General features: G+C 44.1%; 1 protein-coding gene across 1 annotated transcript; it reads left to right on the forward strand.

Annotated features, from left to right (window-relative positions):
* The first annotated feature begins 1317 nt into the window (after positions 1-1317).
* On the forward strand, positions 1318-20529 carry LOC144602456 (intestinal mucin-like protein). The gene is made up of 17 exons (XM_078415602.1): positions 1318-1380; positions 2047-2310; positions 4830-5013; positions 6822-7059; positions 8374-8555; positions 9776-9845; positions 9960-10066; positions 10508-10539; positions 10643-10820; positions 12344-12448; positions 12579-12619; positions 13605-13727; positions 13809-13907; positions 16802-16930; positions 17020-17059; positions 18228-18345; positions 19788-20529. Exons 1-17 carry the CDS (start codon positions 1318-1320, stop codon positions 20029-20031), a joined length of 2217 nt encoding a protein of 738 aa, XP_078271728.1. The 3' UTR covers positions 20032-20529.
* Positions 20530-25117: the final 4588 nt, after the last annotated feature.

The following is a 25117-nucleotide window of genomic DNA, read 5'->3' on the forward strand; positions in this document are numbered from 1 at the left end:
TCAGGGGTCTTTCGAACAGAGAATAGTACAGCATTGGAATAAGCTCTTCAGCCCCAATGTTAGTGCTGAAACATGATGTCAAATTAAACTGTTCTCATCTACTGTACATGATCCATATCCAAAGTCTATTCCATGCACTTCCATGTGCACATCTAAAAGCCTCTTTAGTTTTTTTGTTTTTATTTAGAGATGCAGTGCCAAAACAGAGCCTTCGACCCACCAAGTCCACACCCACAGTAATCACCCCGTACACTAACACAACCCTACACACCAGAGACCAATTACAATCTTTACCAAACCCGATTAACCTACAAACCTGAACATCTTTGGAGTGTGGGTGGAAACTGGAGTGCCCGGAGAAAATCCTCTCAGTGGCATATGATGCTCAGGCTCTTGATTTTGCTGCAACAGACACAACATGCGATGAAACCCCATGTTTTAATGTTTCCCCCAGACCCAGTGAATTCCCAGGTTACTGAGATATAAAATATGTCCAGCTGCATTGTGGCCATCTGCCCACTGCTTCTCCCCTTTCCCTTCTTTACTGAATACCTACCTGGCTGTCCCTGGCCTTTTAATCCCCATGTAACCCTTCCATGATATTCTTTCTATTCTTCTGTCATTCCCCTTACAAACATCCACAGCTTCCCTCTCTTCTCGAAATTTCAATGGGATCATTGAGGTCCACCTCCCCTGAAACCAAAGGAACTCATCTCTGGTACTGAAACTTTTACGGAAAGTTTTTTAATACTCATGGGTGATGGGGGGGTCATCTGACTTTTTAAAAACAGACAAATATTAGCATGGTTTGCCATCATTTTCCTATCAAAGAGTTTCTGTTCATCCTCGATTAAACTTAGTGGTTTTCTTGACCTTTTAGACTTATCACACATGTCTTTAGAAGACTTTAATGAGCTAATTGGTTTTCGTTCCAATGTCACATTTATAGATCAAAATGGTATAGATATTTTAAGGGAACACCCCCATGAAATGCTTTGCCCAGCCACACCCCAGCACTATTTCTGACCTTACTAGAATTGAAGGCTCAGATCTCAATGGGTTCTTGGCACAATAAGGTTCGGGTCTGGTTGGGAGGTAGTTGTTTTCTCCTTCTGCAGCAGCCTCAGGGATTCTGTGAATGCCTTAACTTCTTATAATTGTTCATTCCCCCCCCCCCTCCCCCCCCCCCCCCCCACGAACCATAGATAAATGAGACTTGGAAACTGGACAATTGCACAACAGCAACTTGCAAAGGGAACAACACTGTTTCCGTGGCGTCAGTGAAATGTCCAAGTGTTAAACCAGTCATTTGTCAAAATGGACTGCGACCCAAAAAGGTTTATGATCATTCCAACTGCTGCTATCAGCAACAATGTGACTGTGAGTATTGTGGAAACGCATGCATTATCAAAATTAAATGTGATTTAATAGATGAGTGGAAGATGGAGCTAACATGCTGAAGGAACATTATTAGTTCATTATTTCACTGTGGTAATTGACGAGTCAATAATACATCATCCCAACAGGTTTCACCATCAGAATCACTCCAGCTTTATATTTCAACTTTGTTTTTTCCCCAGGCAACTCATTGAGTTCTGGCAGAACTTGGATTCAGGCAAAGGTGTCTAGCTCAGATGGGAATCTTGCTCAGCGGAGATGAGTTGGGCCCAAGGGCCTGTATCCATGTTGCATGATTCCATAAGTACTGGAGGAGAGTAGTCAGGGTCTGGGTGAGGAGAAATGAGAGGCCCATCAGTCCTGAGAATAAGAGACAATCCAATAAGTATGTCCAGGAGCTAATCTCAAGTGGACCATAACTGCAAAAGAAACTTTTATAGAAAGTTGTTTTAGTGTTTGTGCATGATGGGAGTTATCAGATTTTATACAAACAGAAAAAATATTCACATGAGGACAACAGAATAAGAGTTGTGGCACATAGACAAGATCAACCACAGAGATCTATGGGAGTAACGATCTATGGGAGTATTTTCCAGTATCTGCATGTTTGCTATTTCAGCTTAAATAAATATTTTGTTGAAAACAAAGTCTGCCTTTGAAATTCCAGGTGTTTGCAGTGGATGGGGAGGTTCCCATTACCTGACTTTTGATGGAACATCCTACACATTCAAAGGAAATTGTACTTACATTCTGGTGAAGCAAATAACAGAAAAGTTCAAAGACTTCAAGATTTACTTGGACAACGCCTACAGTGGGCCAGATACGTCACACTCTGCAGCCCTCAAAATATTCTACAATTCTTCAGTAATCACATTGATTCAGGCGACTGTCGACAACTCAATAAAAGCCACGGTAAGCATTTCTATATTTATGCCAATTGGCAAAGAAGAGAGCTTTGCCAACCAGTTTGGATTTAACATGCATGATGAAAGTCCATTGCAAATAAAGCCATTGGATTAAGGTTGGGATGGCTGTGACGTTGCCTCTATGTCACTGAGTCCTCTTGATCTAAGGAAGCATTCCACCATGTATTCCGATCTTCCAATCTACCCCATTGTGGATCTTGCATTATTTTTAAATGCACTCTCTGCAGCTGCAACTCTATTTTTGTTTTCCACTACGTGATGCATTCATCTATGGTAAGATTTACCTGGATAGCGCACGTTAGAAAGCTTTGCAGTATCCCAGTGCACATGACAATAATAAAGCAGTGTTGGGCATTGAGGACAAACTCTCAATGCTTTCCTAGAAATAACAGAAAACTAGGAATATCCCTCTGTGTATACACCGATCAGCCAAAACATTATGACCACCTGCCTAATATGCTGTTGGTCCTCCGTGTGCCGCCAAAACAGCTCCGGCCCGCCGAGGCATGGGCTCTACAAGACTCCTGAAGGTGTCCTGTGGTATCTGGCACCAAAACGTTAGCAGCAGATCCTTCAGGTCCCGTAAGTTGCGAGGTGGAGCCACCGTGGATCGGACTTGTCGATCCAGCACATCCTACAGGTGCTCAATCGGATTGAGATCTGGAGAATTTGGAGGCCAGGGCAACACCATGAACACTTCATCGTGTTCCTCAAACCATTCCCGAACAATGTGTGCAGTGTGGCAGGGCGCATTATCCTGCTGAAAGAGGCCACTGCCATCAGGGAATACCACTGCCATGAAGGGGTGTACCTGGTCTGTAACGATGTTTAGGTAGGTGACACGTGTCAAATTGACATCCACATGAATGGCCGGACTCAGGGTTTCCCAGCAGAACATTGCCCAGAGCATCACACTCCTTCCACCGGCTTGTCATCTTCCCACAGTCGGTTCGGACCAGACGGGATAGCCTTCGTTGCCCTCGTGCATCGATGAGACTTGGGCACCCAACACCCTGTCGCCGGTTTGTGGTTTGTCGCTCCTCGGACCACTGTCGGTAGGTACTCACCACTGCTGACCGGGAGCACCCCACAAGCCTTGCCGTTTCAGAGATGCTCTGACCCAGTCATCTGCCCATAACAATTTGGCTCTTGTCAAAGTCACTCAGGTCTTTACTCCTGCCCATTTCTCCTGCATCCAACACATCAACTTCAAGAACTGGCTGTTCACTTGCTGCCTAATATATCCCACCCCTTGACAGGTGCCACTGTAACAAGATAATCAATGTTATTCACTTCACCTGTCAGTGGTCATGATGTTTTGGCTGATCGGTGATGTGTGCCAAAGATTTGTCTGCCCAACCATCTCAATCCTTCCACTGGTCCAGGGTGCCCTCAAGTGGTAAGACCAAGTCACTGTCGGTCCACTTTTGGAACTTTCATCAGATCGGACAGCGTGAAAATGATAAATGTGTAACGATGGTGTAATTTACCTGTTGCACTTGATGTTTACTCCTGTTGTGAGCAAATGTTCCATCGAGAAGAGTTCACCAAAGCCTCAATCGAACAGAAGAAATATCCAGAACTACGGTTAAATCTTTTTCCCTTTTTCCTTACATGTCGTTTGCACCTGAAACAAAAATGTTTCCTGAAGCAAACAGGAAAATGATTCCAATGTCTGTCATCTTTAGCACAAAAACAGACCTATTGACCAACTTTATATTCCCCATTTACTTAATGTCTGCCAAGTATGCCCAAGCTATGTCTACCAAGTTGCCTACTCAACAGGTCCTACAGACTGTGGGTGCTCTCTGATAGAAATATATAAAAGTCTGAGAGCTGTGGATGGAGTAGATAGACTTTAATGTAAAAGGCAAGAGGACATAGCTTAAATGTGAGTGGAGAAAGTTAAAAGGAGATTTACATGAAAGAGGGTGGTAGGTGCCTGGATTGTGCTAACATGGTGTAAGCAGATATAATAGTGATGGTGTACATGGTGTAAGCAGATATAATAGTGATACTTAAGAGCTATTTAGACAGGCACGTGTACAGAGGGATATGGAACATGTACAGGCAAAATAGATCAGTTTAACTTGGGATCAAGTTCCGCACAGTCACCATGGCCCAAAGGGCCTGTTTCTATGCTGCATGTTCTATATGTTTTTCCGGAGGTGGGTGGGATTTGGGGGGGGGGGGGGAAAGAATGGATTTGAACAGAACGTAAGGTAGGATTGGATTCATGGCAGAGAAACATCCAAAGTCAGAGAAAAATTCCTGTTGCCCCGCTCATTGAGAAGGGTTGGGCAGCATTGCTCAAGGAACCCACGACCAGTGATCCGCCAGGCAATGCCTCCACATGGCAATCGACCATAACCATCAACCGCAGGTCTAGGGGTCACCACCTCCACCATGACTCGAGACTGACTTAGATGTCAACATGTTCCTCAAGCTTATAAAGTACAGAAATAAAACCGTGGCTGACCGGAGCATCCTGTTTTTCTTATGCAGACACTGGTCAATAATGAGGAGGTTATACAACCGTATTCCCACGATGGGGTCAGGATCAGTTCCTCAGGGATCACGGAAAAGGTTGAGATTATTACCATTAATGTTACTGTTACTTTTAATGGCCTGGACTTTACGATAGACCTTCCTTACGAGATCTTTGGGAAGAACGTTGAAGGACAATGTGGTATGTATCACTGGGACTTATTCATTTCAGTTTTCAGAAGGGTAAAAATGTCGCCTCTAAATTGAGATATCTCCATGCGTGGATTAACACGAGGGCTTTCAATACATTTCCTTTGGAACATGGAGATGTTGGAAATCTGTATTTGTTCTGTTAATAAACTTTTTGCCTTAAAAAAAATTAAGGAGAATTATCATTCATGGAAGATAGTGGTCATATTTTCTAATATGTTTTTTTGGCTTATTTTTCTCATTTTGCTCTCCCAACTTTATAAATAAGTTATTTTAGTGGGAGGGTATGGTGACTGTGAGATGATCTAATGAGGTGTATCTCAGAATGTACTTTACTTTCCTCTGTGGGAGCAGCACGGGGTTTAACCATAGAAACATAGAAACATGGACAATAGGTGCAGGAGGCCATTCGGCCTTTCGAGGCCTGCACCGCCATTCATTGTGATCGTGGCTGATCATCCACAATCAGTAACCTGTGCCTGCCTTCTCCCCATATCCCTTGATTCCACTAGCCCCTGGAGCTCTATCTAACTCTCTTTTAAATTCATCCAGTGAATTGGCCTCCACTGCCTTCTGGGGCAAAGAATTCCACAAATTCAGAACTCTCTGGGTGAAAAAGATTTTTCACCCTCAGCTTTAAATGGCCTCCCCTTTATCCTTAGACTGTGGCCCCTGGTTCAGGACTCTCCCAACATTGTGAGGTTATTCACTTTGGAAGTAAGAATAGAAAGGCAGATTATTATCTGAATGGTGTCAAGTTAAGAGGAGGGGGAGTTCAACGAGATCTGGGTGTCCTAGTGCATCAGTCAATGAAAGGAAGCATGCAGGTACAGCAGGCAGTGAAGAAAGCCAATGGAATGTTGGCCTTCATAACAAGAGGAGTTGAGTATAGGAGCAAAGAGGTCCTTCTACAGTTGTACCGGGCCCTGGTGAGACCGCACCTGGAGTACTGTGTGCAGTTTTGGTCTCCAAATTTGAGGAAGGATATTCTTGTTATGGAGGGCGTGCAGCGTAGGTTCACTAGGTTAATTCCCGGAATGGCGGGACTGTCGTATGTTGAAAGGCTGGAGCGATTGGGCTTGTATACACTGGAATTTAGAAGGATGAGGGGGGATCTTATTGAAACATATAAGATAATAAGGGGATTGGACACATTAGAGGCAGGAAACATGTTCCCAATGTTGGGGGAGTCCAGAACAAGGGGCCACAGTTTAAGAATAAGGGGTAGGCCATTTAGAACGGAGATGAGGAAGAACTTTTTCAGTCAGAGAGTGGTGAAGGTGTGGAATTCTCTGCCTCAGAAGGCAGTGGAGGCCAGTTCGTTGGATGCTTTCAAGAGAGAGCTGGATAGAGCTCTTAAGGATAGCGGAGTGAGGGGGTATTGGGAGAAGGCAGGAACGGGGTACTGATTGAGAGTGATCAGCCATGATTGCATTGAATGGCGGTGCTGGCTCGAAGGGCTGAATGGCCTACTCCTGCACCTATTGTCTATTGTCTATTGACAATGTAAAGCAGATCAAGACATTCTTTGAAAGAATGGCATCCATGTCGAGTATCAAATGGATGTTACATTGGGGGTGTTCAGGGAAATGCATTTGGATGTTTGTCCTAATTGCTTGGGTTCAGACACTGTGGGGGGGGGGTAAGATTTGGGCCCATGAATCAGTGGAGGAGTGGTGTGGAAGAGGTTAATGGAGAGAAGTGAAAATGCATTGGGAAGACTTCTTCGCTTATGGGCATCCGATGATGTGATAAGTACGTTTTAAGTAATGCCTCAATTCTCAATTTCCACTTCCCTAGGTACCTGCACCAACAACAAGAAAGATGACTGCACGTTGCCTGATGGAACTGTGGTAGCTTCTTGCTCTCACTCCGCGTCTCACTGGATAATTAAGGATAAGAATTGTAGTGTCGGAACTACAACCCCAAGGCCAATATATACTTCAACGACATCTTCTCCAAAAACCACACTCAGTCCGACAACTGTGCCAACTACCCCTTGTGCAGCATCAGATATTTGCAAGATCATCCTTGGCCCGTAAGTCTTATTCCTAGGGTAAAGGTGACATTTGGGTAGTGTTGGGAATGTGGGCACTGGGCAGTCATGGTTAATCATTCTCCTTTCTATTTTCCTAGTAACCAGTTTGCACAGCTATTTATTCATTTTAACAATCAGAACGCTGTTAAAATATATTATTCTTAAAGGATGCATTAATTTTCCTTTTGATTACCAACAAGCTAATAGACAATAGACAATAGACAATAGGTGCAGGAGGAGGCCATTCGGCCCTTCGATCCAGCACCGCCATTCAATGTGATCATGGCTGATCATTCTCAATCAGTACCCCGTTCATGCCTTCTCCCCATACCTCCTGACTCCGCTATCCTTAAGAGCTCTATCTAGCTCTCTCTTGAATCCATTCAGAGAATTGTCCTCCACTGCCTTCTGAGGCAGAGAATTCCACAGATTCACAACTCTCTGACTGAAAAAGTTTTTCCTCATCTCAGTTCTAAATGGCCTACCCCTTATTCTTAAACTGTGGCCCCTTGTTCTGGACTCCCCCAACATTGGGAACATGTTTCCTGCCTCTAATGTGTCCAACCCCTTAATAATCTTCTACGTTTCGATAAGATCTCCTCTCATCCTTCTAAATTCCAGTGTATACAAGCCTAGTCGCTCCAGTCTTTCAACATATGACAGTCCCGCCATTCCGGGAATTAACCTAGTAAACCTACGCTGCACGCCCTCAATAGCAAGAATATCCTTCCTCAAATTTGGAGACCGAATAATAGACCTGGCTGATGCACACCTGGTGACAATCTCCATTCAAGTGCAACAATTGCCTGTGAACTCTGGTCCTGGTGACCGATCTTCAGAATATCAATCATTAGTGCACCTTCCAAAACCAAAGCTGCTGCCATTAACTGTATACTTTCCCGTTACATTTGATTGGCATTGAAATTGAGATGAGTAGAAGTATTTTCACTCAGTGAGTGGTGAACCTGTGGAACTGTCTACCTCAGAAGGTTTCAGAAGCTAAGTCGTTCTGAGGGATTGATAGATTTCTGGACATTTATCATCTGACCAGCTAACCAGCTCATCTACCGCTGTTGTTTGACTAGTACCACATTTCTTCCTCATTTTTTCAACTATTGTCAGAAGTAGATGAATGGCCTCATCGTCACCACTCATAGAGGGCTAGGAGAGAAAGGAGGAGAGGAGGTGGGGGATGGAGCGGGAGGTGGTCACTTATCTCTGACAATGAAGGAATGATGACTTGCAATCAATATGTTAGGTAGACTGTTCCACCCAGAACATTTTGCATTTCTAACATTGTTATTCTTTTCATAGTATCTTCTCAAAATGCCATGACAAGGTACCCCCAGGCCCATTCTATGAAGCCTGTGTGAACGACGCATGCCATGTCAGGAATGAGACAATAATATGCTCCAGTCTAGACATGTATTCCAAGATGTGCAGACTTAAAGGCGATACCTGTGTGGATTGGCGGAATCACACCAGCGGAGTATGTTGTAAGTAACTGAGCAAGAATCAAAGTGCTGGAGGAATTCAACAGGTCAGGCAGCATCTGTAGAGGACAATGAACAGACAATGATTCAGGTCGGGACCCTTCTTCAGTGATGGAGAAAGTTGTAAAAGAAAGGTAGGAGTGGCAAAGTGATAGGTGGATACAGGTGAGGGGGAATGAATGGTAGATTGGTGGAGACAGTGGCAAACAGTGAAGATGCAAAGGAGACAAAAGGGTGTCAGAATACAAAGGAGAGGTGAAATGTAAAGATGGTGGGAGGGATGTGGGTGGAAGGGGACAAGGAGAGGAGAGAGGGAATAAAAAGGAAATGCAAGACTCGAGGATGGAAGGGGTGGGAGATGAATGTAGGGAGGAGAGTAAAAGAGGGTCACAATGGGAAGGGGTAAGTGGTGGTAGAGGAAAGAGATAGGGAGGTAGAAACTGATAACTAATCATTTCCTCCTAATATCATTGAATGGTTTCACTTCTTCAGATCATCATGACTGCTCTGACTCCATTTTGGCCTAGATTGCCCTTCTCACCGTGTGGCCTTGATAAGTTAACTGCCTTCAAATATTTCTCCAAATTCTTTTCAAAACTTATTGAATCACGAGTGAAGGATATTTAATTGTCATATGTACTGGGAATGGAACAATGACATTCTACTTGTTGAGGCTTAACAGGCTCATAAAGGCAACAACACATGAATAAATATATTATCAATAAAATAAATTAATAACTGTAACACTAGATAACCATAAGTGCAATACCAAATTCCGTAGTGCAACCAATGCTACAGTCCATAGAAGATCAGAATAGGCAGTTAGTATCAAACAAATCCTTAAGTATTGGATTTTCACTCAGAGAGTAGTGTGTGTCTGGAATAAGCTGCATGAGAAAGCTGTAGAAGCAGTATAATTACACATTTTAAATTGATAAATGTGGATATGAATGCTGAGAGGGATATGGGCTATATGCAGGCAAATGGGACTAGCCCACTAAGTGAACTTGGTTGGCATGGACAAGGTCAGATGAAGGGTCTGTTTTTGTTCTGTACAGCTCTATAATCCTGGGGATCTATGAATCCTGACATAAAACAGGGAAGAGTATCAGGAAAGCGAGAAAGAGTATCCAGCATTGTAACCATTAACCAAAAGAGTTGTACAATTGTGGAATTTCAGATTTGATACCTAATTTTTCGTTTCCTTGTTTACTTTAATCCAGCATATCACTGCCCTGCAAAGATGGAATATAAACCATGTGCATCAAAGGAGCAGCCAACTTGTGGGTCCAGGTTTGTTGCATTTATTTTACAAAACATTCTCACTGACAATTCAAAAAATCATTCTCTCGTTTTCCTTCTCTCCTTCACTCAATGCACAATATTAATGCTCCCTTTTGTGATCAGGACTGACAAAAATACACCCAGTGATAAGGGTGGGTTTGATGAAGGCTGCTTCTGTCCTGATGGCAAGATCCTGTTTGAGCCCAAAAACATCTGCACAGATAGCTGCAGTAAGTATATTTCTGTACAACTGTTACAAGGTCTGGTAACCCCATTACCAAGTTCCCACAGTTGAACCTTAACTAGAGCTACCTCACAGAGAAGGGATATAATATCATGTGGGAATTGTAGGGAGAGTTCCGCACATTGGGAATGATGGAATACATCATGAGAGAAAATCCAGGAAAGTAACTTAGCTGAAAGTGCATTTTATTACAGTGATTATTTTGGTTAATTAATTGGCTTGTGAGTGACTGACTGACTGACTGACTGACTGTCACTTGAGTCAATTACTGCTCCTCTGATCAGCAGTCACTTAATTTTATCCATCATCTTTCTTTCTTTGTATTTTATATGTTATGTTTCTTTGTTGATTATTTAGCACTTAGTATTTTGGTTCAAATTCAGTCAGTAAGCACATTAGTTATGATTTTTCTTTATGTCCATTGTAGATTGCATTGGACCTGATGGAAAACCAAAGCAGGTAGGTTTATCAAGCGAGCAGCCAATATCTATCATTGAGAATGATATTAACTTCTGCTTCCACATTGATAAAACATGTCCTGCTGTTGTTGTGTTTGTGACAGGTCGGTGAAACATGGCAAAGCAATTGTCAGGATTGTTCTTGCGTCAAGGCGACATTGAGCATCATCTGCAAACCCCACAAATGCCCCATATCACCTCCAGTGGTGTGTAAAGAACAGGGCTTTGTACCAGTTGTTGAAAGGAACCAAGACGACTTGTGTTGTACAGAAACCACATGCAGTGAGTGGACACTTTCTCAGTTTACAAAAACAGAAAATGCTTTGAAATACACAGCAGATCAGTGTATTTGCTGTCCTTTCCAGTTCTGTGGAAGGATCATAGACCTGAAAACAATTCTGTTTCTCTCTCCATCTTTTGCAACATTTTGATTATTAATCTTCTAAGTTGGTGTGCATGAATATTTCATTGTACAGTTCCAGCATGAAATTTTCTATTATTTCAAAGCAAAATCATATGCATTATGAGTTTTGCCAAGAGGGAATCTTGTTGACTTATGTAATGATTTTAGAAATAATAATTTCTAAGCAAAAACTGGATGGTAAATGGGATAGGCTAGCATAGACCAAAGGGTTTGTTTCTGTGCTGAATGATTCTTAAGTTCTCGAAGATTAAGTTCTACTGATAAAAGACAACTTGGAGATTAATCATTTGGAATACTCCATGAAGAGCACAGAGAATCAATTTTAATTGCCAGATGTAAGTACACCTATGTGATTTTTTTTTTTCCAGTGAACTCAGAGAGGATAGAAAGGGTTTAGGTATTAGTGTGAGGAATTCAGCGTGTCAGGCATCATCTGCGAAGGGAAATGGACTGACGATATTTCAGATCAGGACCCTTCTTTTATAATGCAGCTATTAGAGGTTATCTAAAATTAGAGAATTTAGTGTTGATATTATTGGGTTATAAGCTACCCAAGCGGAGTTTAAGATGCTGTTCCTCCAGTTTGTGTATGACCTCACTCTGGCAATGGAGGCGGCCTAGGACAGAAAGGTCAGTATGGGAATGGGAAGGGAATTAAAATGGTTAGCAAGCGGGTGATCCAGTAGGCCTTAGCGGACTGAGTGCAAGTGTTCATCTACGCTTGGTCTTGCCAATATACAGGAGACCTCATTGGGATACCGGATGCAGTAGATGAGGTTTCAAGAGGTGCATGTGAACCCCTGTCTCATCCGGAAGGACTTGGGATCCCTGGATGGAGCCATGGGAGGAGGTATAGGGACAGGTGTTACATCTCCTGTGGTTGCAGGGGAAAGTAGCTGGGGAGGTGGTGATTTGTGTGGGAAGGGATGAGTGAACCAAAGAGTTGCGGAGGGCGGAAAGAGGAGAAGATGGGAAGACGTGCGGTGTTGGGATCACTTTGGAGGTGATGGAAATGTCAGAGGATGGTGTGTTTGTTACGGAGGGTGATAGTGTGAAAGGTGAGGACCAAGGGATAGTGAAACAGAATTGTAACACGATCACCCTCCGTGCTCTTTGGGGGTTTGCAAAGAGTGAATAGTGGTTGTTAGTGGTAAACTGAGGTTCATCACGATCCACCAGAATGATGGGCTCACCACTGGATTAATTTTGAAGAGGATGGGCAGTATTAATCAGACTAGTTGGTACTCAAAACTTGTGGTTAATTGGGAAATTAGTTTAATCAGGCCTTGATTTATTGAAATAATAGTAACATTTTTTTTAACCTAAAATGAAACCTCTAATGGTGCTTTTACTTAAGTGATGTCATTTTTTGCCTATTCAGAATGTAACACAAGTCACTGCACAACTTTGAAATTTGACTGCAAACCTGGATACACGCCAGTGCTCCACATGCAACACGATAAATGCTGCCCAAATTACACCTGTAGTAAGTGTTACTTTTATGTTGATCTGTGATACCAGTAGTTTATGGTCACGATGGTGATCATTTAAAGTAGCATGCCTGCAGTACAAAATATGTGAACTGTTAACTTAATGGCATATTATTTCATTTTCAGAAGCAAAACAAGTCTGTGTGTACAATGGCACTGAATACAAGGTAAGGTACACTGACATATGCAGAGTTACTAATTACAGCTTTGCAGCATAGGAACATGACATTTGGCCTAACTCATCCACACAGACCAATGGGTCCATGGTATTATAAGACAATAACTGCAGATGCTGGTACAAATCGAAGGTATCTCTTCACAAAATGCTGAATCTCTAAACTAAACATGTTATTTAAATAGAGAAATATTGCAGAGTTCTGAAATGTAAAACGATCCAGTTGTGCTAGTATTATGCCAAGTATTGAGGGAAGCTAATATTATATTGTCCTTTATCGCCAGGAAAATGGAAAATGAAAGTAGGGAAAATGTAGTTCAGTTCCTCTGGGCTTTAGTGAGATCAGATCAAGATAGGATGCACATCATCAGTCTCCTTATATAAGGAAAGATGACACTGCACTGGAAACACTTCAGGTTAAATGGACCAATATCTGAAATGAATGGGTTGCTGTATGATGAAAGGATGGAGAGATTAGGCTAGTATCTGTTGGGTTTTGAAGTGAGAGAGAGCTTGGCTGGAACAGTTCAGAGCCTAGGGGTCTTGAGAGGGTTTGTGTTGGGAGGAGAAGTTTCTTCTGATGAGGGAACTGAGGATTTACATTTAACAATATGGAGTCACTCACTGAATTCTCTTCCTCAAAGGTAGGTGGAACCAGCCTGATTATTTTTAAGGTTGAGGTAGATAGTCTCATGGTAACACAAGATTCTCAATAAGAAAGGAAGTGGATCGATGTCAATGTGTTGAGGCTCCAAATGAATTAGCCACGATTACTTTGAATTTCAGAGAAGGGGAAATGGCAAAGTCCTGCTCCTAGTTTGTAATTCAATGATTCTTCGAATTTACTGCAAAAAAACATAAACCTCCAGAGGTATATCTACTTCACTGCATGAAATCCAACTGTTTCATTACATTGTATTAAAAGCCCAGCACAAATTTTAAACCACATCTCAACTCAAACTTTACTTGTGTTTCAGCCGGGAATGACTGTACCACAGAATACATGCAAGGATTGCAAATGTACTGAAGAAATGGATCCATTAACCAAGCTCCGTGCCATTGCATGCACGCCCAATAAGTGCAATACTCAGTGTTCACAGGTAACCATCTAACCCACTAATCACTCATTATTCCATTTATAGTCATTGAAATGGGACTAATTATTGATGTCTTCACAACAGGGCTATGAATACAAGAAGCAGGAAGGACAATGCTGTGGAAATTGTACCCAGGTTTCATGTATAATTGAACTGCCAGACAGGCCACCAATAATCCTTCAGGTATGCATTTTACTTCTTGGAGACCCGTTATCATAAATACTTTGCTTGGGCAGCTTACAACCCAGCAGTATCAATATTGATTTCTCTAACTTCAAGTAACCTCTACATTCCCTCTCGCTCCATCCCTCCCCCACCCACGTCACACCAGCTTCTCGTTCTCACTTAGCAAACAGCTAAGAATCCCCTGTTTCCTTTATTATCGTTACTTTTTTGAATATCTTTCATTCATTCTTCTCAATCTCTCTACATCATCGTCTATATCTCTCGTTTTCCTCTCCCATGACTTTCCGTCTGACGAAGGGTCTCGACCCGAAACGTCACCCATTCCTACTCTCCAGAAATGCTGCCTGTCCTGCTGAGTTACTCCAGCATTTTGTGTCCATCTTCGGTTTAAACCAGCATCTACAATTCCTTCCTTCACATCATAGATATTGTCATCGTCAACAAGTGTGAAGGGAAGATAAGGTGGCAAGAAAGGATCTTAGTTCAGAGGATCAAGATGTAGAATTAGTTTGCATGAAGAAATGGAAGTAATCTCAGCAGCTCCACTGAAGGACAGAGTGTAATTTAGGGTCTTATGCTTGTAAGACAGATGCTTTCGGGAGGCACAGTGGTGCAGCTGTAGAGTTGCTGCCTTACAGCATCAGAGGCGCAGGTTTGATCCTGACCACGGGTGCTGTCTGTACAGACTTTGTGCGTTCTCCGCGTGACCTGCGTGGGTTTTCTCTGAGTGCTCCAGTTTCCTCCCACATCCCAAAGACCTAGAATTTGTAGATTAATTGGCTTAGTAACTTGTAAATTGTCCCTAGTGTTTGTAGGATAGTGTTAGTGTAGGGGGATCGCTGGAAGCCACGGACACGGTGGGCCAATTTGCCTGTTTTCGCACTGCAACTCTAAACTAAATTAAACTAAACTAAAATAATCACGGATGTCTTTAAACTTCACATAGATTGGAGAAACCAAAGCTTGCCATGGGGATGTTGACAGAGTACATTTGGGATAATTTCTAAGAAGATTTTATTGAATTGTAGATCTGGTGATTTATAAATGAGATTGAATTAATGATCACACAGCAAAGGAGCATCTAGCATCAGGTGCTAAAATGGTAGAATTCTCACACAGTTTCTAAGTTGGAAACTTAGGTTGAAAGTTGTCTCTTCAACATATATAATTCCTCCGTTTTCTGGTAAGCTGGCATAGTGAAGAACAGCCAATGTAACACCTGTAGCCAAAGAAGATGGCTTGGCCAGAGAGCCTGTCCACTGCAATTGCCACAATGCTAGCACGTCTCCACAGAGAAACAGTAGCCAGACGTTGAGAAAATCGCAGGACAATGAAGCAGCGTAATCCAGTACTTTAGACTTTACTTTAGACTTTAGAGATAGAGCAGAAACAGGCCCTCTGGCCCATCGACCAGCAGGCACCACGTATACTAATACAATCCTGCACACACTGGGGACAATGTACAAGATCACTGAAGCCAAATAACCTACAAACCTGTACATCTTTGGAGTGTGGGAGGAAACCGGAGCACCCGGAGAAAACGCACGCAGGTCACTGGGAGAACACACAAACTCCGCACAGACAGCACCCGTAGTCAGGATCAAACATGGATCTCTGGCGCCGTGGGGCAGCAACTCTACCGCTGCACCTGTGGTTATATGAAAAGAAAATGGTGTTTGAAAATGGTACTGGACTTTCTAATGTTGCACAGTGAAGCTCTGATTAAACCAGCACAGAGAGTTTGTCGGTACTCAACAAGCAGATTCTCCAGTCTTGGGTGTTACTCCCGTTAGTACCCCAACAAATGTTTAATTCACTTTTTCTTACTTAGAACACAGTAGTATCACACATTTTCCATTGTGCCAGGAGAATTTAGAGAATACAGAAAACAAAACCAGGGAGTTTATAAAGAGCCTGGGGACAGGACCCTGGTCAATTTCTAAGGAGTGTTGCAATGGGACCCCAGCCAGTGTATAAAGAGCCTAAGAATGGGATCCCAGTGAGTTTATAAGGAAGATGTAGAAACAAGAAACTGCAGATGCTGGTTGATAAAAAAAGACAAAAAATGCTTGAGTAACTCAAGGGGTCAGTCAGCATCCCTGGATAGCATGGATAGGTGACAATTTGGGTCAGGGATCTTATAAGGAACATAGGAATGGTCCCCCAGTGAGTTTACAGTGATCAGAGACTCAACTGTAAGGATGGAGATGATGTTTCCGCAGCTACAAATAGGACTCAACTGATAAATTGTCTCCCTGGTGCCAGAATGATGGATGGGCCAGAGGAGGGACATTCTGAAAGGGGGAGAGTGAACCTCAGTGGTCATGGAACACTTCGATAGATAACATGGGCAGATAAACAAACGAGGTTCTGGAATATGAATTTAGAGAGTCAGGCAAAGATTAAAGACAGGGCTCTAATGTTGTGCAGTGAATAAAGAGCATGATGTACTCCCGAGTGAAGGAACAGGAAGACAGGTCAGATAAAAACACAGGTGGCAGGATGGTGTTGGATAGAGGCAGAGTTTGGGGTCATTAGGAGCATTTCCAGTGAAAATGGGAGCTGTACATCAGGGTACATTGTACCTGAAACCTGAGTGTGTCCAATATCTTTACTGATGCTGTGGGAGAGATGTCAATCCAATTGGCAGAGGACTGGACACAGAGTAGCTATATAATTGGAGGCAAGCAGTCAAATGTGGAAGGAAAACTGTGCAAACCCACCACTTGTAAGGCAAAGAAGTAAAAGGAACTAATGGTAGCATCAACTGTAAACCAAATTAATGGGGAGAAATGCAACATGACAGTTAATAAGATGTAAGAATCAATGGTCTGATTATTTCCACGGATTTAAACATTTAAATAGACAAGTCTCTTCCCTGTTTTCCACAGCCTGGAGAGAAAATATCTGTGGGAAAAAACAACTGTACAAAGTATGAATGTGAGAAAATAGGGGGCCACTTTATTCCAAACATCTACAATCAATGGTGCCCTCGTTTGGATCATGATAACTGTGAGCCTGTAAGTTCGACTGATCATGAATTAATATGTTTTATAATATTGCATTAAACTTTCAATTATCTTCAATTAATGTTTATTCTCTTTGACAGGGAACAATACACATGGACAAGGATGGATGTTGTCAGACATGTAAGTAGCAGACTGACACAATTGCAGAATAACTCCCTGCTCTTGAATTAAACAGAGCGGATTATTTAATCACTGAATTCTCCCGGCCTTGAGTTGCCGTGAAGAGGGTGACACTGACGTTTCTGTGTTTCATTGTTAAAGGAACAGGCAGAGAGATTCAATTGTCAGAGTGTCTGAGATATCTAATCAATTTTTCATCATGATTGGTATCTCTGAGTGCAATCCATCCTTAACACAACTTCAGGTCACACATTCCTGGTGAGTGTGACCCTTGCACATGCATTCATTGTGAGGGTGACCCTTGCACAGACACTCCTGGTGAGTGTGAGCCTTGCACACACGTTCCTGGTGAGTGTGACCCTTGCACATAAGGTCATGGTGAGTGTGACCCTAGTACACCCACTCCTAGTGAGTGTGACCCTTGCACACAAAGTCATGGTGAGTGTGACTCTAGTACACCCACTCCTGGTGAGTGTGACCCTTGCACACACATTCATGATGAGTGTGACCCTTGCACACACTTTCATGGTGAGTGCGACCCTTGCACACACATTGATCATAGAGAGAACGTGCATACTCCACACAGACAGCAGCCGGGACTGAGCCCAGGTCTCTGGTGCTGTGAGGCAGCAACTCCACCAACTGTGCCAAATGCACCACTCTTTATTATTTTCATTGAGATGTTTATCACAAAACTCAACACTGCTTGGCTGGAGCAACAACATAATTTTTCCTTTCTGCGGAGTTGCACTGCTCCTGAATATCTGAAGTTCAATGTAGGTGACTGTGGAAAGGGATGGAAGGGAAAAAGATTTCTTCTCCTGTGCCTCCCCACAAATTAAGAAAATCGCTGCAAAATAATACATCTGACCAATGTAAAATCAGGTGATATTCTGATCTTAAAATTCTTCCCTTAACCCTCATGCTCCTTCATAAGTTGAAGTTGTTATGGGAATAGCGCACTCGGATATATATTACCCATGAGGCTGTAGCCGAGGAGATCCTGAATTAAAATGGCTGAACCCAAGACTCGTGTGTAAAGCCTCTGTTAATTAGTTGTGTAGCTGTATGGGAGCAGGTTACAGAAAGGAAACACACTAACAAAACAGAAGTCATTTGGGAATTTTAAGTCACGTTTGTTGATCCTTAATTCTGATTGCATTTGCAGGTATTCCAAAGACATGCAGTGTTAAAAAGTCCGTGACCTACATCAATCACAAGAGATGCCGATCACAACAAGAAGTGCCGATGACCTCCTGTGGAGGGCGCTGTATGACCTCTTCAGTGTACGTATCAACACTAAATTCATAGAACATAGAATGGTACAACACAGGAACATAATCCACATCCCCCCCCCCCCCATTCCCTGTCTATCCAAAAATGGCTTAAATGCCATGATCCTATCCTCCTCCACTACCACCCCAGGCAGCTCGCCATCCACTTTGTAAACAAAAATTGCCTTGCACCTCTCCTTTAAACTTTATCCCTCACCCCTTAAAGCTATGCCCTCTAGTATTTGATATTTCCATCTTGAGATAAAGGTTCTCACTGCCTACCCTATCTATGCCTCATAATTTTATACACTTCTATCAGGTCTTCTCGGAACTTCCGGCATTCCAGAGAAAGCAATCCAAGAATGTCCAACCTTTTTTTATGGCTAATACCCCTAATGCAGGCATTAATCTGATAAACCTCCTCTGCACCCTCTCCAAAGCTTCCACGTCCTTCCTGCATTGGGGCAACCAGAACTGCACACAATACTACAAATTCAGCCTAACCATTGTCCTGTAGAGCTGCAGCATGGCTTCCAGACTCTTATATTCAATGCCCCAACCAATTACTATTTACTATGCTATCTATTTGTGTTACCACTTTCCGGGAGCTATGAACTTGGACCCCAAGATCCCTCTGTACATCAATGTTGCTTAATGTCTTCCATTCATGATATATTTTCCCTTTACATTCAACCTCCCAATGTGCAACATTGAAAACCGCCTTAAACCTGTAACACCATTTAATGTGATCATGCCTCATCTCTCCTCAGCCTCAGCTCCTCTTCTGTGCCAGTTCCACATCAACCTCAATTCCCTAATGTTTCTATTAATTATCTACCTCCACATTAACTCCTTCCATTGATCTGGCCTCCACAGCCATCCAGGCATGAGAATTCCAGAGAACCCTCACCTTCTGCCTGAAAATATTCCTACGCACCTCAGTTGTAAAAAGCTGCTCCCTATTATTGTAAAGAAGTTTAGGTGTTTGAGGGGAGAAATAGGTGCAAACCCAGGCAGGGCACAGTAGGGGGGTGGGGAGTGGGGTGAAGAGAAGGGGGTGGTTAGGAGTGGAGAGGGGCAACAGTAACCACCTACATCTCCCCTTCCACCTACATCCTTCCTCTCGCTTCACAAATTGCCACTTACCTAAACTTACACCTTTAGTCTTTTCATCTCCGGCCTTCGTCCACCATCTCAGTATCAAAATCTCCCCTCACCTGTATCATCCCATTACCTGCCAGGCCTTGTCCTGCCCCTCCTCTCTTTCAGCTTTCAGTCCCTCCTTTACAATCAGTCTGAAGAAGGGTTCCGACCCAACAGGTCACTTATCCATGCTCACCAGTTGCTGTCTGACCTCCAGCACTGTTCATCCCTGAGTGATTGATTGATTGACTGATTATTGTTTATCCGGAACCTGCATTCTGAGTATTCTTTCCTCTCTCATTCTACGACAGGTACTCTTCCGAAGCAAATATGATTTCACACAACTGTAGCTGCTGTCATGAGTTGGAAACCAGCAAGAAAAGCATCACCTTACTTTGCCCAGGCAGTAGGACAACTACGTTTACCTATACCTACGTCACCAAGTGTGGGTGTGTGCCCACAAAATGTGAGCCATTCATAAAACAACTGGGAGCCCCCAGCTCTGGCGCCAGCCCAAAGAACACTGAACAAGAACAAGGGATAGAGATTTCCTGAATGCTTCCGGAAACTGAGAAATCGATTAAAGTTTCCAATAGAAAGATGTTATGAACTGTAAATGCTTGAAACTGTTTCTGCCTTCTTTAAACATTGGAATATAGTTTTATTAATTTCTTAATCAATTCTATAGGATCTACTAAGCCAAAAAAAGATGAAACTTAATTTCTGACTTCCTGTCAGCGTTGCAGAGCCACTCATCTGCTTGCTAAGTAATGGGACAACATGGTTATTCTTGGCCATTCACTAAGATTCAATGGAGCAACCTGTTGCTTGATTTTTGGTTGGGTTCCATCTTATTTTTTCCAGTGTTTCTCCCAGATGCTTTGAGAGAAATGTGTTTGCCAGATGTCATAGAATAACTGCATTAGCTGGTTACAGAGCTGTGGTAATTGGTGGCATTTGAAGGAGTGTTATCAGGAATTCCACATGTATTGGACTTGTTAATAATCTCCCATCTCCAGCAAATGAAGTTTCATTTCATCCTTAGTATTTCTACGCTCACTCTAATTGCAAGAAAACTTTGAATTAGTTGCTATAATAATCATCAATAAAAATTAATCTGCATTTGTTGTCTGCACTTTCCTTGACTGGAACTGACACCGAACCTTGTATTCCATTTGACATGGGTGAGGTGTGTAGGAGGGAATATCTTGTGCTATACCTGTACCCTGAATCTGGCGTTACTTGGGGCCAACTCAGATAGGAACAGACACAAAATAAAACATCTCATAGAACAGTGGTGAGTTTCCCAAACAAGTCGGTTTATTCAAGGCCTTAACAGTACGCACTGAGAAACCCAAAATGTTTCAAAGATTCACAGCACCCACAGCATTTTTATATTCTCACCACACAATGGTTACTTGTGGATTCTACATTTTTAAAATATGTCCATAACTCCAGTCCAAAGACGTACAGGTATATAGGGTAATTGGCTTGATGTATGTGTAAATTGTCCCTAGTGTGTGTAGGATGGTGTTAATGTGGGGATGATCGCTGGTCCACCGAAGGGCCTGTTTCCGCGCCATATCTTTAAACTAAACTAAAGTCATCATTGATCAATGACTCTGTGTCTTTCATCTTTTTCTTTAAGCAAATGTCTTTAAGCTTATGTTCCCTGCTATTTAGAAAACGACTCTCCCATTTGTATAACAAATGAACGCAATAAAAGGCAGAACACCCTGATCAGTTTTACCCCCAATGTTTATTTTAACTAAATTGGCTGTGGAGTGTAAATACCATGATAAATCTATTTATTGCTTTCTCAACATCCTAAAATTCCCTATGTTGGCCATTTTCCCCATCATGCTTCCCCAGTGTGTAAGGTCTTAGGTTAAACAGATTATGAACGACTCAATTTCCTTATAATTTTCAAACTTTCCGACACAGGAAAATCCTGCTTACCTTGAGTTTAATTCCCAGGATGAAGAACAGGTCAAATTCGATTCCAATACAATTTGATATTCTTGTTGGGTACATCAATATATTGAAAATTCTTCCATCAAATCTGGAAGCTAGATTTCAAAAAGTGAAAATGGATAAAATTAAAAACTCATTCCGCTGAGTGTAAAGGAGAGGCAAGGGATCGATTGATCAATTTCTAAAGACAGTTTGGAGTTTGCTGCTTTAGTAACAGGTGACCTGACAGATGACGGAAGAGGAGGAATAACATAAGCAATAAATAAAATTCCAGATGACATTCCCAGCTCCCCTTCATGCCCTGCAATATGCTTGGAAAACAGACACAAAATGCTGGAGTGACTCAGCAAGGAATGGGAGATGTTTCGGTTTGTGAAACCTTCTTTGGACCCTTCCTGATCCGAAACGTCACCCATTCCTTCTATCCAGAGAGGCTGCCTGTCCCGCTGGGTAACTTCCAACATTTTATCTTCGATGTAAACCAGCATCTGCAGTTCCTTCCTACACATATGCTTGGAATACGTGTCCAGCCCACCGGGGAAGTGACACTTGCATTCTACCTGACAGAATAAAACTAGAGGTAGACTGAGCTGCTCAGGGTTGGCGAAGATGGGTGAGCGAGTGAAGGGATGAAGGTGCAAACACTCCATATCACCGGTCGGTCCCCACGTCTCCACTCTGCTAGTTGCAAACTTTAGAGACTCAAACAGATTTGTCCAAGATGACTTCCATTTCACAAATCCTATTCTTTTCTATGTTCGGTACCGCCCCGACCAATAATCTTTAGCATTTCCCTGCTACAGATATCAGGTGGAAAATTTAACAATAAACCTGGTGCAAAAACAAAGTGCTGGTGGGACTAAGTGGGTTATGCAGCATCTGTGGAGGGAATGGATACATGGTGTTTCAGACTGATGTTTGATAAACCTGGCGGGGCCCAGCACCGACCCACAGGCAGGAGCCGGCCAGGAGCGCCTCCCGAGCCGAGCAGCGATGACGACGACACCAGCCCGGTTGGCCCGGAGGCCCCGGTTGCCATGGAGGCCCCGGTTGCCATGGAGGCCCCGGTTGCCATGGAGGCCCCGGTTGCCATGGAGGCCCCGGTTGCCATGGAGGCCCCGGTTGCCATGGAGGCCCCGGTTGCCCCCGGAGGCCCCGGTTGCCATGGAGGCCCCGGTTGCCATGGAGGCCCCGGTTGCATGGAGGCCCCGGAGGCCCCGGTTGCCATGGAGGCCCCGGTCTCGCCGGCTCTCATCTCCGGGCCCGCTCAGCGCCGCCCCCGGCCTCCGGGGATCAGCCCGGCCCGACTCGAGGCCCACCACCCCCGGCTGACCAACACCCACCACGCCGGGTGTGAGGCCGGGCCCTGACCACGAGTACAGCCCCCCCCGGCCTTCCACCGCAACCGATGCCCCCACGGAGCGGACAGACTCACCTCCCGGGGCTGCAGACCCCTCCAGTGGGTGCAGCCTCTCACCTCCCCGGCCCCCAGGCAGCGCCGGCTCCAGCCCGGCCAGGGAACGGGCTCACCGGCTCCAAGCACTGCAAGCAGGTGGTGAAACGGGGTCAGCACAGTCGCTGGACTGCAAGTAGGGCTTAAACAAAGGGGGTTTCAGACCTCCCCCCCCCTTGCCCAGCGTACTACTGGCTCACATGTAACCCATTGGAAATAAGATCGATGAACTTAAAGCTAGAGTGACTGACTGCTGTGTGCTCCAAGGGTAAAGTATAGTTAGAAAAAAATAGAATTTTATCTCCTTACTAGACCAAGTGGACCCGTCGGGCCCAAACCTCTCCTGCATTGGTGCAGCACCCTCTCCCCCCTACTCCATCCCCCTCAACCTCCCTTATCCCCCTCTCTCCTCCCCCCCGTCCTTCCCCCTTCCCTCCCTCCCTCTGCTCCCCCCTAGTTCCCTAGGAGATAGACTGACTGCTGTGTGCTCTGTTTCACTGAGACATGGTTCACCCCTGACATGCCCAACTGTGCCATTCAGCACCAGGCCTGGGCTTCTCCCTTCACCATCTTAGGGCATCTTAGGGCAAGGTTAGAGGCAGCAGTGTCTGCTTTTTATTCAATACCTCGTGGTGTTCAGACAAACGTAGCAGTCCTGGTGAGTTCATGTTCCCCAGACCCGGACTGTGAAGTGTCGTCCCTACTACCTGCCGAGGGAATTCACCTCAGCTATCCTAACCGCAGCCTGCATCCCCCCCGAAGTAGACATCAAGCTTGCTCTGAACGAACTGTACCCCATCATCAATAGCCTCGGGACAAAACACCCTGAACCCTGGTCGTTGTAGCCGGAGAGTTTAATCGAGCCAACCTCAGGGGCGTACAAACCAAAGCACTACCAGCATGCTTCTTGTCCCACCAGGGGTCAGAACACCCTCGACCACTGCTATGCATCAACGTGGCACAGCGGTAGAGTTGCTGCCTTACAGCGAATGCAGCGCCGGAGACTCAGGTTCGATCCTGACTACGGGCGCTGTCTGTACGGAGTTTGTACGTTCTCCCCGTGATCACATGGGTTTTCTCCGAGATCTTCGGTTTCCTCCCACACTCCAAAGACGTACAGGTTTGTAGGGTAATTGGCTGGGCAAATGTTTTTTTTAAATTGTCCCTAGTGGGTGTAGGATAGTGTTAATGTGCGGGGATCGCTGGGCGGCGCGGACCCGGTGGGCCTGTTTCTGCGCTGTATCCCTAAATCTAAAAAAAAAATCTAAGAGAATGCCTACCGCTCTGTCTCTCTACTACATCTGATCATCGAGCTGTGCTTCTGCTCCCTGCCTACAAACAAACATTGAAGTTGGAGGAGTTGTGAAATGCTGGTCAACAGACACGGATGACACCTTACGCGACTGCTTTGAGTCAGTGGACTGGTCCAATACCCAGCTAACCTGAATAAGTGCGCCACTGCCGTGACTGACGTCATCAGCAAGTGCCTGGAAGACTGGGTGCCGACAAAGTCAATCTGAGTGTTCTCCAGTCATGGATGAACCGCGATGTACATTCACAAGTTAAGGCCACTTCTGCTGCATACAATCGAACGATCCCAAGCAGCACATGATCTCCACAAAGCCATCAAGGATGCCAAGAGACAATACCGGGACAAACCTGAGTCCCAGTATAATCACTCAGACACACGGAGAATGTGGCAAGGTCTGAATACAGCAACTGGCTGCAAAGCGAGGTCTGGCAACATCATTGGTGGTAGTGTGACTCAATGCTTTCTATGCTCGCTTCGAGGAAAAGGCCAACAGGGCGGTGACATCTGGCCCTTCAGACTACAATGTGCCTCTCCCCAGGGTGACTGTAGCAGGGTGCACTCTGTTTACATATTCTGTTGTGCTGCAGCAACTAAGAATTTCATTGTTCTATCTGGGACATATGACAATAAAACACTCTTCACTCTTGTTTCTCACGCAGCCTCAGCAAGGCCAGCAGCATAATCAAGGATGAGTTACACCCTGGCCACTCCCTTTTCTCCCATCTCCCATCAGGCAAAAGGTATAGAAGTGTGAAAATGCACATTTAGTGCAAGGTAAAGCCAGCAAAGTCCAGTCAAAGATAGTCCGAGGGACATCAAAGAGGTAGATAGTAGTTCAGTACTTCTTTCTGGTTGTCTAAGTCCTTGCTGCCATGTTCCATTGTTTTCTATGTTTTGTTATT

Source organism: Rhinoraja longicauda, chromosome 18 (genome assembly GCF_053455715.1).
Source record: "Rhinoraja longicauda isolate Sanriku21f chromosome 18, sRhiLon1.1, whole genome shotgun sequence".
Taxonomy (NCBI): Eukaryota; Metazoa; Chordata; class Chondrichthyes; order Rajiformes; family Arhynchobatidae; genus Rhinoraja; species Rhinoraja longicauda.